The 13,687-nt window shown below is 48.4% G+C and overlaps 1 protein-coding gene across 9 annotated transcripts in view; it reads left to right on the top strand.

Annotated features, from left to right (window-relative positions):
* Positions 1 to 12,165, top strand: part of GRIPAP1 (GRIP1 associated protein 1) — a 28,335-nt gene extending 16,170 nt beyond the window's left edge. For 6 of the 9 annotated variants that reach the window (XM_053580801.1, XM_053580806.1, XM_053580805.1 and 3 more), the window contains 12 exons: positions 1,321 to 1,455; positions 2,659 to 2,754; positions 3,084 to 3,296; positions 3,431 to 3,544; positions 4,719 to 4,796; positions 4,900 to 4,995; positions 5,090 to 5,146; positions 5,231 to 5,330; positions 7,570 to 7,700; positions 8,961 to 9,083; positions 9,199 to 9,292; positions 10,663 to 11,601. In XM_053580801.1, coding sequence (XP_053436776.1) covers positions 1,321 to 1,455; positions 2,659 to 2,754; positions 3,084 to 3,296; positions 3,431 to 3,544; positions 4,719 to 4,796; positions 4,900 to 4,995; positions 5,090 to 5,146; positions 5,231 to 5,330; positions 7,570 to 7,700; positions 8,961 to 9,083; positions 9,199 to 9,292; positions 10,663 to 11,066 — 1,641 coding nt within the window. In that variant the 3' untranslated portion in view covers positions 11,067 to 11,601. The other 3 variants (XM_053580808.1, XM_053580804.1, XM_053580802.1) reach the window with 1 other exon arrangement.
* Positions 12,166 to 13,687: the final 1,522 nt, after the last annotated feature.

Here is a 13,687-nt window from a genome sequence, read left to right as displayed (position 1 = left end):
GCCACCCTCGGCATATGGGGATGGTGCCCTGCTCACTGAGCCACAGGCACCGCCCATAGAGCTTTTTTTTTAATTTTTGAGATAGGAGCTTGGCACTTGTAGCTCAAGTGGCTAAGGTACAGCCACATACACCAGAGCTGGTGGGTTCGAATCCAGCCAGGGCCTGCCAAACAACAATGACAATAGCAACCAAAAAATAGCCAGATGGGGCGGTGCCTGTGGCTCAAGGAGTAGGGTGCTGGCCCCATATGCCGGAGGTGGCAGGTTCAAACCCAGACCTGGCTAAAAACAGCAACAAACAAATAAAAAAAAAAATAGCCAGACGTTGTGGCAGGCGCCTATAATCCCAGCTACTTGGGAGGCCGAGGCAAGAGATTCGCTTAAGCCCGGGAGTTGGAGGTTGCTGTGAGCTGTGATGCCATGGCACCCTACCCAGGGTGACAGCTTGAGGCTCTGTCTCAAAACAAAAATAATAATAATAATTTTTTGGGATAGGGTATCACTCTGTTGCCCAGGCTAGAGTGCAGTGGCATCATCACTGCTTACTGCGACCTCAAATTTCTGGGTTCAGGTGGTCTTCTTGCCTCCGCTTCCTGAGTAGTATGCTATCATGCCTGGCTTTTAAGATATAGAGCATTTTTATACTTTAGAAGATCCCCTTTACCCCTTCAGTACTCCCGAGATCTCTAGCAACATAGATTCATTTTGCTTGTTCTTTAACTTCATGTAAATGGAACCGGATACTCTTTAGTCTCTAGCTTCTTCCTGGCAGCATCATCATCATTATTATTATTATTATTTTGAGACAGAGACTCAAGCTGTCACCCTCAGTAGAGTGCTGTGGTGTCACAGCTCACAGCAATCTCAAACTCTTGGGCTTAAGTGATTCTCTTGCCTTGGCTGCCCAAGTAGCTGGGACTACAGGCGCCCGCCACAACTCCCAGCTATTTTTTTGTTGTAGTTGTCATTGTTGTTTGGCGTGCCCGGGCTAAATTTGAACCCGCCAGCTCTGGTGTACCTGGCTGGTGTCCTAGCCACTGAGCTACAGGCGCCGAGCCATTCCTGGCAGCACTATTATTTGTAAGGTTTAACCATATGTAGCGTGGGGGGGGTCTGTCCTTTTATCAGTAGGTAGTATTCCATTGTATGAATATACCACATTTACCCGTTTCCCTCATTGATTTTATGTCTGAAATTTTCTTTTTCTTCCTGGCTCCTTTCCCACCTCTCTCCCTGTGTCCCTGGAACTGGGAGGCCAACACCCTGTGCCTGGCCCCTGGGACCTTTCACTTCACTTCCCATCACCACTACTTTCTCTAGATACAAACAGCAAAGACCCAAGAACTGAATATGCTCCGGGAACAGACTACTGGGCTGACAGCTGAGTTGCAGCAACGGCAGGCTGAATACGAGGACCTCATGGGACAGAAAGATGACCTCAACTCTCAGCTCCAGGTCACAGTTCTGTCTTCTCGTAGGTCTCTAATACTGATTTAGTGGAGGCCCAAATAAGGTACAGTGGGAAGGCTGGAATCAGAAGGACCTAGGTTCCAGTCTGGCTGCCTAATTTATTAGTACATATGTGTCCTGGCACAAGTCATTTCACTTCTTTGAGACCAAGCCTCTTTAGTTAGTTAGGATATCCATTCTGATTACATAATAGAAACCAGATTAATAGTAGACTAAAAAAGATACTAGTTTAGTTCTCTCTCATGTAAAAGTCCAGGTAAATTGTTCAGAGATGGAATGATGGCTGTCCAGTCAGCAATGGCCCAGGTTCCTTCTCCATTGCTGATCTGCCACCTTCAACCCAAGACCTCTATCTTAGCATCCAGAATGGTTGCTAAAGCTCCCCTACCGTCATGTTTGCATTCCATCTGTAAGGAAGGAGAAAAGAAGGCAGGGAATAGTATTCCCCTTTCCTTTAAGAGCATAACCTAATTAATCACTTGGCCACACTTAACTGTGAGGGAGGAGGGGAAGGAAATGCCTGCTAGACAACCATGTGCCTAACTAACTACAAATTCTATTGCTAGGGAAGTAGGGGAGAATGACCACTGGGGAGCAACTAGCAGTCTCTGCTTTATTTTTCATCCATAAATTGAGATCATAACACCCACTTGACCAGAGTGAAGGGAGATGGTCTACCAGATGGTCCTGGGTGACTGGCATCTACTGGGGGCTCTTTATAAAATTCATCTGGCTGAGCATGATAGTTCATGCTACCCTGTTTCCCCGAAAATAAGACAGTGTCTTATTTTAAGGTGTGCTCCCAAAGATGCGCTAGGTCTTATTTTCAGGGGACGTCTTATCTTTCCTGTAAGTAGGTCTGATTTTCAGAGGATGTCTTATTTTCGGGGAAACAGGGTAGTAATCCTAATACTCTGGGAGGCTGACGTGGGATAATCACTTGAAGCCAGGAGTTTGAGACCACCCTGAACAAGAGCAAGACCCTGTCTCTGCAAATATAAAAACTAGCTGGGCATGGTGGCATATGCCTGTAGTCCCGGCTATTTGGAAGGCTGAGGCAGGAGGATCACTTGAACCCTGTAGTTTAAGGTTGTAGTGAGCTATTAGGACACCACTGTGCTCTCCCTGAATGACAGAGTGAGATCCTGTCTCAAAAAGAGAAGTTAATTCCCTTCATTCCTACATTAGGAGTCATTACGGGCCAATAGTCGGCTACTGGAACAACTTCAAGAACTAGGGCAAGAAAAGGAGCAATTGATCCAGGAGCTACAGGAGGCTCGGAAGGTAGGGCAACATAAGGGTGGTGTACATGTGTCAGGGGTTAGGGATTAGCTCTGTCCACGGGGATGAGGAAATATGATGTGGCTCAATACATGGGGACAGGAGGGTAAGGAAAGTTCACTAGTTCCCTAATTAACCAGTTTATTGGCCAAATCCATGAAAACAGGAGGGGAAAGAAAGTGACCAGTTCCATAAGGATAGAGTGATTTAGCCAGTTTGGTGGGTATGGGGAGGGTAGGGTTTGGCTAGTTCCTTGGGCATGGGGAGAGGCTGGTGGTGGGCCTTTTGTGGTGTCAGGGGAGGAGATTGACTGCCACCCTTCTGGCCCCCAGAGTGCTGAGAAGCGGAAGGCCATGCTGGATGAGCTGGCGATGGAGACATTGCAGGAGAAGTCCCAGCACAAGGAAGAGCTGGGAGCAATACGACTACGGCATGAAAAGGAGGTGCTGGGAGTGCGTGCTCGCTATGAGCGTGAGCTCCGAGAGCTGCATGAAGACAAGAAGCGGCAGGAGGAGGAGCTCCGTGGGCAGATCCGGGAGGAGAAGGTAGGTGGGTAGAAGAGGATGCCTTTCCTCCTCTAAAACCTGAGCACCATGGCATTGCTGATGGGCAGTGGGTGGTGTGTGTAAGATGCACATTGCTCTATCTGCCTGGTCTGTGACAGTCTACCTTCCACCAGGCCCGAACACGGGAGCTGGAGACTCTCCAGCAGACAGTGGAAGAACTTCAAGCCCAAGTACACTCCATGGATGGAGCTAAGGGCTGGTTTGAACGGCGCTTGAAAGAAGCTGAGGTGAGTTGGTTGTGCCAATGAGCCACAGAGGCTGGTTAGGGCCCACGTACCAAACCAGGGGAACAGGAGTGGTCAAGCCCTGGAATTTCTGAGATGTTCTGGACTTGAGGGTATCCTCACAGTCTCCTGGCTCAACAGCAGCACTCTGCAGTAGATCTGGGGACAGCCAATAGATAGGGTAGACGGTTAGGGTTCAGGGCCGTCCTGCCTTTATTGAAAAAAAATTTTTTTTTTTTTTTTAGAGACAGAGTCTTACTTTATTGCCCTCGGTAGAGTGCTGTGGCGTCACAGCTCACAGCAACCTCCAAAACCTGGGCTTAGGCGATTTTCTTGCTCAGCCTCCTGAGTAGCTGAGACTACAGGCACCCACCACAACACCCAGCTATTTTTTGTTGCAGTTTGGCTGGGGCTGGATTCGAACACACCACCCTTGGTATATGGGACTGGCACCCTACTCACTGAGCCACAGGCACTGCCCTTTGTTGGAAATTTGAATAGATACCTCTTCTAAAACTATTTCATATCAGGAAAGTATTGTAATATACAGATACTATAGAACCTGTATTGGGGCGGTGGGTAGGGCACTGGCCACATACACTGAGGCTGGCGGGTTCAAACCTGGCCCGGGCCAGCTAAAACAACAATGACAACTGCAACAACAGTCGTATTGCATTTTCTGGAAGATTTATGACAATACATGAGAGGCAGTGCCACGGAACAGTGAAGAACACAGATCAGAGCCAGTTATTTGCCTGGGTTTGAATCCTAGCTGGGCCAGTTCCTAGCTATGTGACCTTAGGCGAATTACCTCACTTTTCTGTGGCCCATTTTCATCATCAGTAGAAAGGTAACGACAATAATGCCTACTGCCTAGGTATTATGGGAAATTATAGAAAATGAGTTAATAGATGTGAAATCCTTCGAACATTCCTGGCATGAAGTAAGTGCTGTGTTATGTTTTGCTAAATAAAACATAAATGAAAATCTAGGCCAACCATCTGAATCATGCAGCCCTAGATAGGACAATTCTGCAAACTGCCTAAGGGCACATAGAGTGCCCCGCAGGAGGGTCATTTCTGCCGACCCATAGGCCCCTGTTGCAGTCCCTCACACCTCTAGCTTGGTATGATGTCTTCTGAGGGTGCTATGACCAGACCTGGGACTTGTCTTGTAGGAATCCCTGCAGCAGCAGCAGCAGGAACAAGAGGAAGCCCTCAAGCAGTGTCGCGAGCAGCATGCTGCCGAGCTGAAGGTGCTTCTCACATGATGGTGTACCTCTCTCCCAGCAGTGACAGGCCCTTGGGGGAGGACAGAGGCTTCCCAAGCTGAGGCCTGAACTATTCTCTGCTTTGCAGGGCAAGGAGGAGGAGCTACAGGGTGTGCAGGATCAGCTCCAGCAGGCCCAGGAAGAGCTGGACTGCCACCTGAAGACCATCAGCATCCTGAAACAGGTAAGCCATCCCTCCATGGCCCCAGACACACCACTGGGCTGTGACAGGGAGCAAGGAAATGGCACCTGCCAGCCATGCTTTCTCTCTTCCACAGGAGGTGAAGGACACAGTGGATGGGCAGCGGATCCTGGAGAAGAAGGGCAGTGCTGCTGTAAGATGGGGTTACCCAAGAATGGCCCTCCCACCTATGGGCTTGTTAGGCCCCAGCCCTCATCTTCCTCCTGTCCCCCCACAGCTCAAAGATCTCAAGCGGCAGCTGCACCTGGAGCGGAAACGGGCAGACAAGCTGCAAGAGCGGCTGCAGGACATCCTTACCAACAGCAAGAGCCGCTCAGGTGATGGACCAGGACAGGCAGGGGAGGCTGAGGCTGTGGGTGGTAGGGCTTGGGCCTATGGGCCACGAGGCCTTCCTACACTTCCCTCACCTTCCTGCACCTCCCTTGGCTGTGTCCCTCTTGAACTTAGTCTGTCTTTTACTTTTTGTGTCTCTCTTCTATTTTTTTTTTTTTTTAGAGATAGTGTCTCACTTTGTTGCCCTTGGTAGAGTGTTGTGGCATCACAGTTCCCAGCAACCTCCAGCTCTTGGGCTTAGGTGATTCGCTTGCCTCAGCCTCCTGAGTAGCTGGGACTACAAGCACCCGCCACAACACCCAGCTATTTTTGTTGCAGTTTGGTTCGAACCCGCCACCCTCGATATAGGGCCGGTCCTCTACTCACTGAGCCACAGGTGCTGCCCTCTGTCTCTCCTCTAATTCTTCCTCTACATTGTCTGGGTTTTCTGTCTCTATGTCCTCCTTGGTATGTCTCTTCTCTGTTTCTATCTCTCTCTGCCTCTGTCTCATTTTGTTCTCTGTCCTCTATAGTTCTCTTACTTTCTCCTCCCCTTTTTTTCTTCTCTGTCTCTTGATATCTCTACCTCTGTGTCTTTTTCTCTGTCTTCAGTCTGTCTCTGTCTCCTCGCTGTACGTACTACATATACATTCCCGCACTACATTTGGTGTTCCTAAATCTATTGTATTCATTCTCTTATTCTATAAATCTCCATGTTCAAATCCGGGGTCCCTGATATGAAACCTGCTATGTCCCTGCCCTTCAGGGCTCCCCATTGAGCTAGGGAGACAGACTTACACACAGAAAATAATGCTGCAGTGTTTTTATTATACAACTAAGCCAACTCATATTATTTCTGTCACTTAAGGGAGAAGACACACACACAAAAACTGGAGTTGCCTCACCTTTTCTTTTTTAAATGGGGATGGCCTATAAATACATTTAAATAAATAAGATGCAGTAATGGCTCTGGTATATCTCTTAGATCTCAAATTCAGAGAAAACTTGCTCCCTTGTCCCCCCACTCAGGGTACTCATGGAGCCCCACTTGCCTACCCCACCCTTACTGGAGATCCTTAGGGTGTGCACAGAGCAGCCACAAGAGCAGCAGCACAAGCTCAGTGCCTGTATTTTTTTTTTTTTTTTTTTTTGTAGAGACAGAGTCTCACTTTATCGCCCTGGGTAGAGAGAGTGCCGTGGCATCACACAGCTCACAGCAACCTCCAACTCCTGGGCTTAGGCGATTCTCTTGCCTCAGCCTCCTTAGTAGCTGGGACTACAGGTGCCCACCACAATGCCCAGCTATATTTTTTTGTTGCAGTTTGGCCAGGTCAGGGCTTGAACCCGCCACCCTTGGTACATGGGGCTGGCGCCCCACTCACTGAGCCACAGGCGCCGCCCTCAGTGCCTGTATTTTAAGTGAGATGGCAAAACAGATGGATATCTCACCAAATCAATTTCTCTCTGAGGCACTCAGTCTCCTGCAGTAACCTCTCTTTATAAAGGAGGAATTGTGTTTCTGTTTTGTCACAGATTACTTGGGATTGATTAGAATCATATACCATACTTTCACCTTGTCCATTGGATAAAATTTAGATTTAGGTATATGGTTACTAGAGTCTGCCTTCATCATTTTTTCTCTCGGTATCTGCGGTGACTTGTGTCTTTACAGGGTTTCTGTTCATCTCGGTCATCTCTGGCTTTCTGTCCCTCTGGAGTTTTCTGTCTTCACATGAGTGTGCACCTGTGCCCTCTCCAGCTGTCTCTCTTCCCTTCTTTGAACCCTGAGTCTGAGTGTCTTTGCCACTTGAACCCCATGTGTAACCATGTCGCCATCTTTCCCTCAGCCTCTTCTGTTTTATTTCTTTCTTTCTTTTTTTCAGACTATTATGGAGGTACAGACATTTTGGTTACATAAATTGCTTTTGTACAGTTTGAGTCAAAATTATAAGTGTGCCTATCACCTAGGTAACGTGCATTGTACCCCTTAGGTGTGAATTTACCCATCTCCTCCTCTAGCCTCTTCTATTTTGTCTCTTTTGTTGTCTGTGTTTGTCCCAAGGGGTAGCTCCTTTTTCTGTTTCTGTCTCCCCCTATCCTGCTATATGCTCCTGCCTTTTCCCATGTCTGGGTGTCTCTGCTTCTTTCCATCTCTGTCAAATCTATTTCTGCCTCTTCCTGCCAGTTGCTGCCCTGGGACCTGGGGGGACTGGAGCTCAGATTTCTCTTCCCTCCACTGCCCAGGCCTTGAGGAGCTGGTTCTCTCAGAGATGAACTCACCAAGCCGGACTCAGACAGGGGACAGCAGTAGCATCTCCTCTTTCAGCTACCGGGAGATCTTACGGGAGAAGGAGAGCTCGGCTGCTCCAGCCAGGGTAAGGGGCAAGAAAGAGCCTACAATTCTCCAGCTTCTTGAACCCCAAATCTAGGACCTCTCCCCTCTTTTTTCCTTCACCTATAGCTATCCATCTCCTTCTACTCTGGACCTTCAACACACATTTTCTTGTCAACTTCTCCCCAAGGCCGTAAACTTGGATTCAGATGGCCATATGGGGGATGAGCCAGTAATTTGAAAATAATGTATTTTTATTGTCCCATAAATAGTATGTATGCATTGTAGATTTTTTTTTAAAAAACCACAAGTGAGCAACAATTTTATATTTAAATATCAAAAAAGTCACATTTTCAGCTGGGTACAGTGGCTCATGTCTGCAATTCTAGCACTCTGGGAGGCCGAGGCAGGAGGATTGCTTGAACTCAGGAGTTGGAGACCAGTCTGAGCAAGAGTGAGAACCCATCTCTACTAAAAATAGGAAAAATAGCCAGACATTGTGGCAATCACCTGTAGTCCAAACTACAGGGGAGGCTGAGGTAGGAGGATTGCTTCTGCTCAAGAGTTTGAAGTTGCTATGAACTAGGCTGATGCCACTTACTCTACCTAGGGTGACAGAGAGAGACTCTGTCTCCAAGAAAGAAGTCACATTTTCACCATCCAGAGATCACCATCATAAATGCTTAGTTCATACCCTTCCAGATCTCTCTTTTCTAGACTTAAATGAGATTATGAGTAACCTGTTTTTGTTCAGCTAATCTCTATACCTTCCCAATTTGGTAAATTTTCATGTCATTTAATACTTTGACCTTAATCAGGTTTCTCTAACTTGGCCCCAAAATGCCCGTTTCAGAGCACATGCTGCATCTGGTTGTTTTTTGTCCCTTAAGTCTCGTGAATCTAATGTGGTCCCTTTTTTCCTAAGACTAACTTGTTGAAGTAACCATTCCAGTTGACCTGCTGGAAGTATCCCACCTTCTGGATTTTTCTCTTGGCTTCCTAGTGATATCATTTAGCTTGTTCCTCTTCATTCTAGTTTTCCTGTCAGCTGGAAATTAGATCTCATTTGTTATAGTATCTCCCTTAATCCTCTCCATGAGGCTCTGATTTGGTTACTCTACCCCCCTTTTGGCAAAGGGGAATAGAGTCTCTGAGGATTCTAAGATGGACCCATAGACACCACTGCAGAGCCCATACTCTCCCACCCACCTCCAGCCTGGTTCTCCCCCCTCAGCTCCTGACTGCTATCTGAGATTGGTGGCACTGAGCCTGGGGCTGGCCTCTCCCCTTCTCTTTCCTACAGTCCTTATCCAGCAGCCCTCAGGCCCAGCCTCCTCGGCCAGCAGAGCTGTCAGATGAGGAAGTGGCCGAACTCTTTCAGCGGCTGGCAGAGACACAGCAGGAGAAATGGATGCTGGAGGAGAAGGTGCTGTCTGTCTGCCTGTTCGTCCCCACTTGAAGTGGGGGGGTCTGAATGGGCCCCTCCTCATGTGTGAACATGTACAGTCAAGAGGTCTGAGGTGGGCTGGGCCATCTTGCAGGTGAAACACCTAGAAGTGAGCAGCGCCTCCATGGCAGAGGACCTCTGCCGGAAGAGTGCCATCATTGAGACCTACGTCATGGACAGCCGGATTGGTCAGTGCCCCATCCCCAGCTATCTGCCCTGTTTTAGCCTTAACCTGGCCCTCCCTCTCCATTGTTCTATGCTGTGGTTTCTGTCCTTCTCTCCTCTTGGAACTCAGTGAAGCTACTGACAAGACTGTGACCCGGGCCGGGTGTAGTGGCTCATGCCTGTAATCCTAGCACTCTGGGAGACCAAGGTGGGTGGATTTCCTGAGCTCACAGGTTTGAGACCAGCCTGAGCAAGAGCAAGACCCTGTCTCTGAAAAAAAAAAAAAAATAGCCAGCCGTTGTGGTGGGCACCTGTAGTCCCAGCTACTTGGGAGGCTGAGGCAAGAGAATCGCTTGAGCCCAAGAGTTTGAGGTTGCTGTGGGCTATGATGCCATGGCACTCTACTGAGGGCGACAAAATGAGACTCTCTCAAAAAAAAAAAAAAAAAAAAGACTGTGACCCATGGAGGGGAAAGCGGTGATGCTCTGTCCCTTTATCTCACCTCCCTCCTTTCTGTCTCTGTCATCTCTGCACTCTCTGTTCTCTAATGTGTCTTTCTCTTTTTTCCTTTCTTCTCCCTGTGTCTCATCTTCTTCTTCATTTTTTCTTCTCTCTTCTTCCTGTTTTTCTTTGTACCCTCTCTCCTTCATCTTGTCTTGCTGTCTATATTATCTTATTGCTGTAAATTTTTATTTTCTGGATCTGTATCCATTTTTGGATTCTTTTTTTTTTTTCTTTTTTTTTTTGTAGAGACAGAGTCTCACTTTATGGCCCTTGGTAGAGTGCCGTGGCCTCACACAGCTCACAGCAACCTCCAACTCCTGGGCTTAGGCGATTCTCTTGCCTCAGCCTCCCAGGCAGCTGGGACTATAGGCGCCCGCCACAACGCCCAGCTATTTTTTGGTTGCAGTTTGGCCGGGGCTGGGTTTGAACCCGCCACCCTCGGTATATGGGGCCGGTGCCTTACCGACTGAGCCACAGGCGTCGCCCCCATTTTTGGATTCTTATCTCCTTCCCTCCTTCTCTTTCCTCGCTCCTTCCCATCTTTATTTTGTTTGCTCTTTTTAAATCTTCTTATTTGCTCCCTATTTTTCCTTATTAATCAGAGTAATACCAACTGACATGCTCTGAGGATTTACTGTGTGCTCTGTGCTTCACATGCTATCATGTGCACTTTTCTAATTCCATGAGTTAGTTATTGTCCTCATTTCTCAGGGTTGCAGAGCTAGTAAGTGAAAGAGCTAGGTTCCACATGTCAAAGCCTCCACTTCCTACATAACATGGCTTCTCCCCCTCCCATCTTCCCTGGCTCTGTTACCTTCTTTTCTCCTCTGGCTCTGCCTGGCTCTCCTGGCTTTGCCGAGGGACTGGTTCTTAGCTTGGGCCCTTGCAGATGTATCTGTGGCAGCAGGCCACACAGATCGCAGCGGGCTGGGCAGCGTCCTGAGAGACCTAGTGAAGCCAGGCGATGAGAACCTTCGAGAGATGAACAAGAAGCTGCAGAACATGCTGGAGGAGCAGCTCACCAAGAATATGCACTTGCATAAGGCGAGTGTGCCTTTCAGTCTACCCATCTGTCCACTCAGACACACACCACCCCCTACCTGCTCGTCGACTATCCCCTTCATGTTCTTATTTTCTACCCTCCAGTCAACTTATGATCAATTCAGTCCTTCCATCTACTCATTCATCCATTCATACACATATTCACCCAACCATTTACCTATCTGTCCATCTACCTACCCTATTATTTACCCATCTCAGAATCTCCTCCATGTCTTGCAGCCTATTTCCTGAGATGCCACTCTCTTATCATTAGTTCCCCCTTGCCTTACCTTTTACCTACGCACCCCATGACCTGCTTTCCTGCCTGCCTGTTGTCCTCCATCTGTCCTCTGGACAATTCACTTATCCACTTTTGCCTACCACAGATCCCCCCATACATCTACCCACACATCCATTTGCCAAACCTGCTACTCAACTAGTTTTCCCATCTCCAGGAGAGTCAGAAAGGAGTTGGACCCAGCTCCTGTCTTTGAAAAGCAAGGTCACATTTAGTAGAAGAGAAGATGGTGAGGGTGGTGGTTGTATCCTCCACCAGCACCATGTAATAGTATCTGTAGCACCAGAGGCTCCCTACCCATGCTTGCAACTTTTCTGGGTCCAGCTCACTGCTGGGGACTCCATGAGCTTCTCCAAGTACGTTCCTGTACCAGCTCAGGTGTAGCTGGGTGTTGATTAATTAATGGAGCAAGAAGGAAATCATAGATGATACCCCTACTTTGGCAAGGGAGTGGTCTGCCCCCTTCTCTGGCCCCTGATGGCTTGTTTGTTTCTTAGGACATGGAAGTTCTGTCCCAGGAAATTGTGCGGCTCAGCAAGGAATGCATGGGTTCTCCTGACCCAGACCTAGAGCCAGGAGAAACCAGCTAAAGATCTGCAGGCTTCACCCACTTCTTCCCCTTCCCACCCCACGAGATGCCGTTCTCTTTGGCTGTGGTGGGAAGATGGGGGCCGGAGCCAACATCCAACATCAGATAGGTTGAGAGACTGGACATTAAAGGGGCTGTAGGCCTTTTGAATGGTGTTAATTATACTGTCTTAGGGCAGAGGTCCCGGGGGAGTGGGGATCCTGAGGGAAGGGGCAGGAATTTCTCCTCCTTCTTGGCCCTAGCTCCCAAGGTCTTCTGCCTTCATCTCTGCATGAGCTCTCCCTCCCAGAGACCAACTCTTTTTTATTTTATCTTATTTTTTAATTTATGTCTGGAGCCTAGCTACTCTGCATTTGGGATTGGGGATGGTGGGTGGGGGCGCAGTCCATGTTCAGCGTTCTAGCGACGTGTGTGTGTAAAGGCTGTGCAGCCAAAATACCATCTGGCCAGACTGGCCCACCCACTGACTGTGTGGTCTCATTCTTTTAAACCAGGAGGGACATGCTGGGGGGAGGTCACACCATTGTAATGGGAGGGAAGCTATAACTTTCCTCTCATTCCCCCACCCTCAGGCAGCTTCTCTCCATTTACTACTGACCAACCCTTCAAAGTGGAGCAGAAATATTTGCAGATACATATGTGGGTGGATATGTATGGGGTTGTGGGCGTAGATAAGTGGACAGATGGGAGGATGGATAAGTGATTGACAACTGATGGATGAATAAGTGGACAGTTTATGGATCAATGATGCATAAGTTGGTAAATAAATGGACGGATGGGGGCGGCGCCTGTGGCTCAGTGAGTAGGGCGCCGGCCCCATATGCCGAGGGTGACGGGTTCAAACCCAGTCCCGGCCAAACTGCAACCAAAAAATAGCCGGGCGTTGTGGCGGGCGCCTGTAGTCCCAGCTACTCAGGAGGCTGAGGCAAGAGAATCGCTTAAGCCCAGGAGTTGGAGGTTGCTGTGAGCCGTGTGACGCCACGGCACTCTACCCGAGGGCGGTACAGTGAGACTCTGTCTCTACAAAAAAAAAAAAAAAAATGGACGGATGGATGGATAGGTGATTGGATGAGTAAATGGGTAGATGGGTTAGTAGGTGGATAGGCAGAGGGTGCATGGGGGATATCAATGGACAAATGGATAGATAAGTGCATGGACAAATGTACAGGTGGGTGCATTAGGTAGGTAAGTGGATTGATGGATTTATGGACAGGTTGTGAGTAAATGGATGGATGAGCTAATGAGTGGGAAGGGTAAAGTGAGTGAATAAATGATCAACAGAGCTATAGGTGGGGGCATAGATGGGTGGAGAATGGGTAAGTATGGATAGGTTTGTGAATGGTTAGTGGATAGGATGAACTTACAAATGGATGAGTGAGTGGGTGAGTGGATTAATGACTCAATGAAGAGATGGGTGGAAGGATAGGCAGAGTAATTGGTTACGTGGGTGGAGGGATAGAGAAATTGGCAGATCAGGAGTGTTACCAGTGGGCAAATGGAAGATTACACGGATGAGTAAATGGAAAGCCTAGGGTTGGCCCTGCATTACTGCTCCCACGTCAGCTCACACCTTTAAGATTTGGAATCTGCTGTGCATGCCATACCCTTGTGCTATCACTTTTCACATCATTTAATGCTCCAAATGACAATCAAGTTGGGATAACTTTGCCATCTGACAAGTGAGGAAACAATGTAGGTAATTTGCTCAAGAATACAGCAGTGGTGGAGCTCACCTGCGGTCCCAGCTACTTTGAAGGCTGAGGATCACTTGAGCCCAGGAGTTAAGGCTGTAACCTGTTAACGGCCACTGTACTCAGCCGGGGCTCACGCCTGTAATTCTAGCACTCTGGGAGGCCGAGGCACGTGGATTGCCTGAGCTCACAGGTTCGAGACTAGCCTGAGCAAGAGCGAGACCTCATCTGTAAAAATAGCTGGGCATGGCTTGATACCCATAGCACAGTGGTTATGGTGCCAGCCACATACACC

Source organism: Nycticebus coucang, chromosome X (genome assembly GCF_027406575.1).
Source record: "Nycticebus coucang isolate mNycCou1 chromosome X, mNycCou1.pri, whole genome shotgun sequence".
NCBI classification, from domain to species: Eukaryota; Metazoa; Chordata; class Mammalia; order Primates; family Lorisidae; genus Nycticebus; species Nycticebus coucang.
Note: the sequence above shows the minus strand (reverse complement) of the source record. Positions and strands in the feature narration are given on the sequence as shown.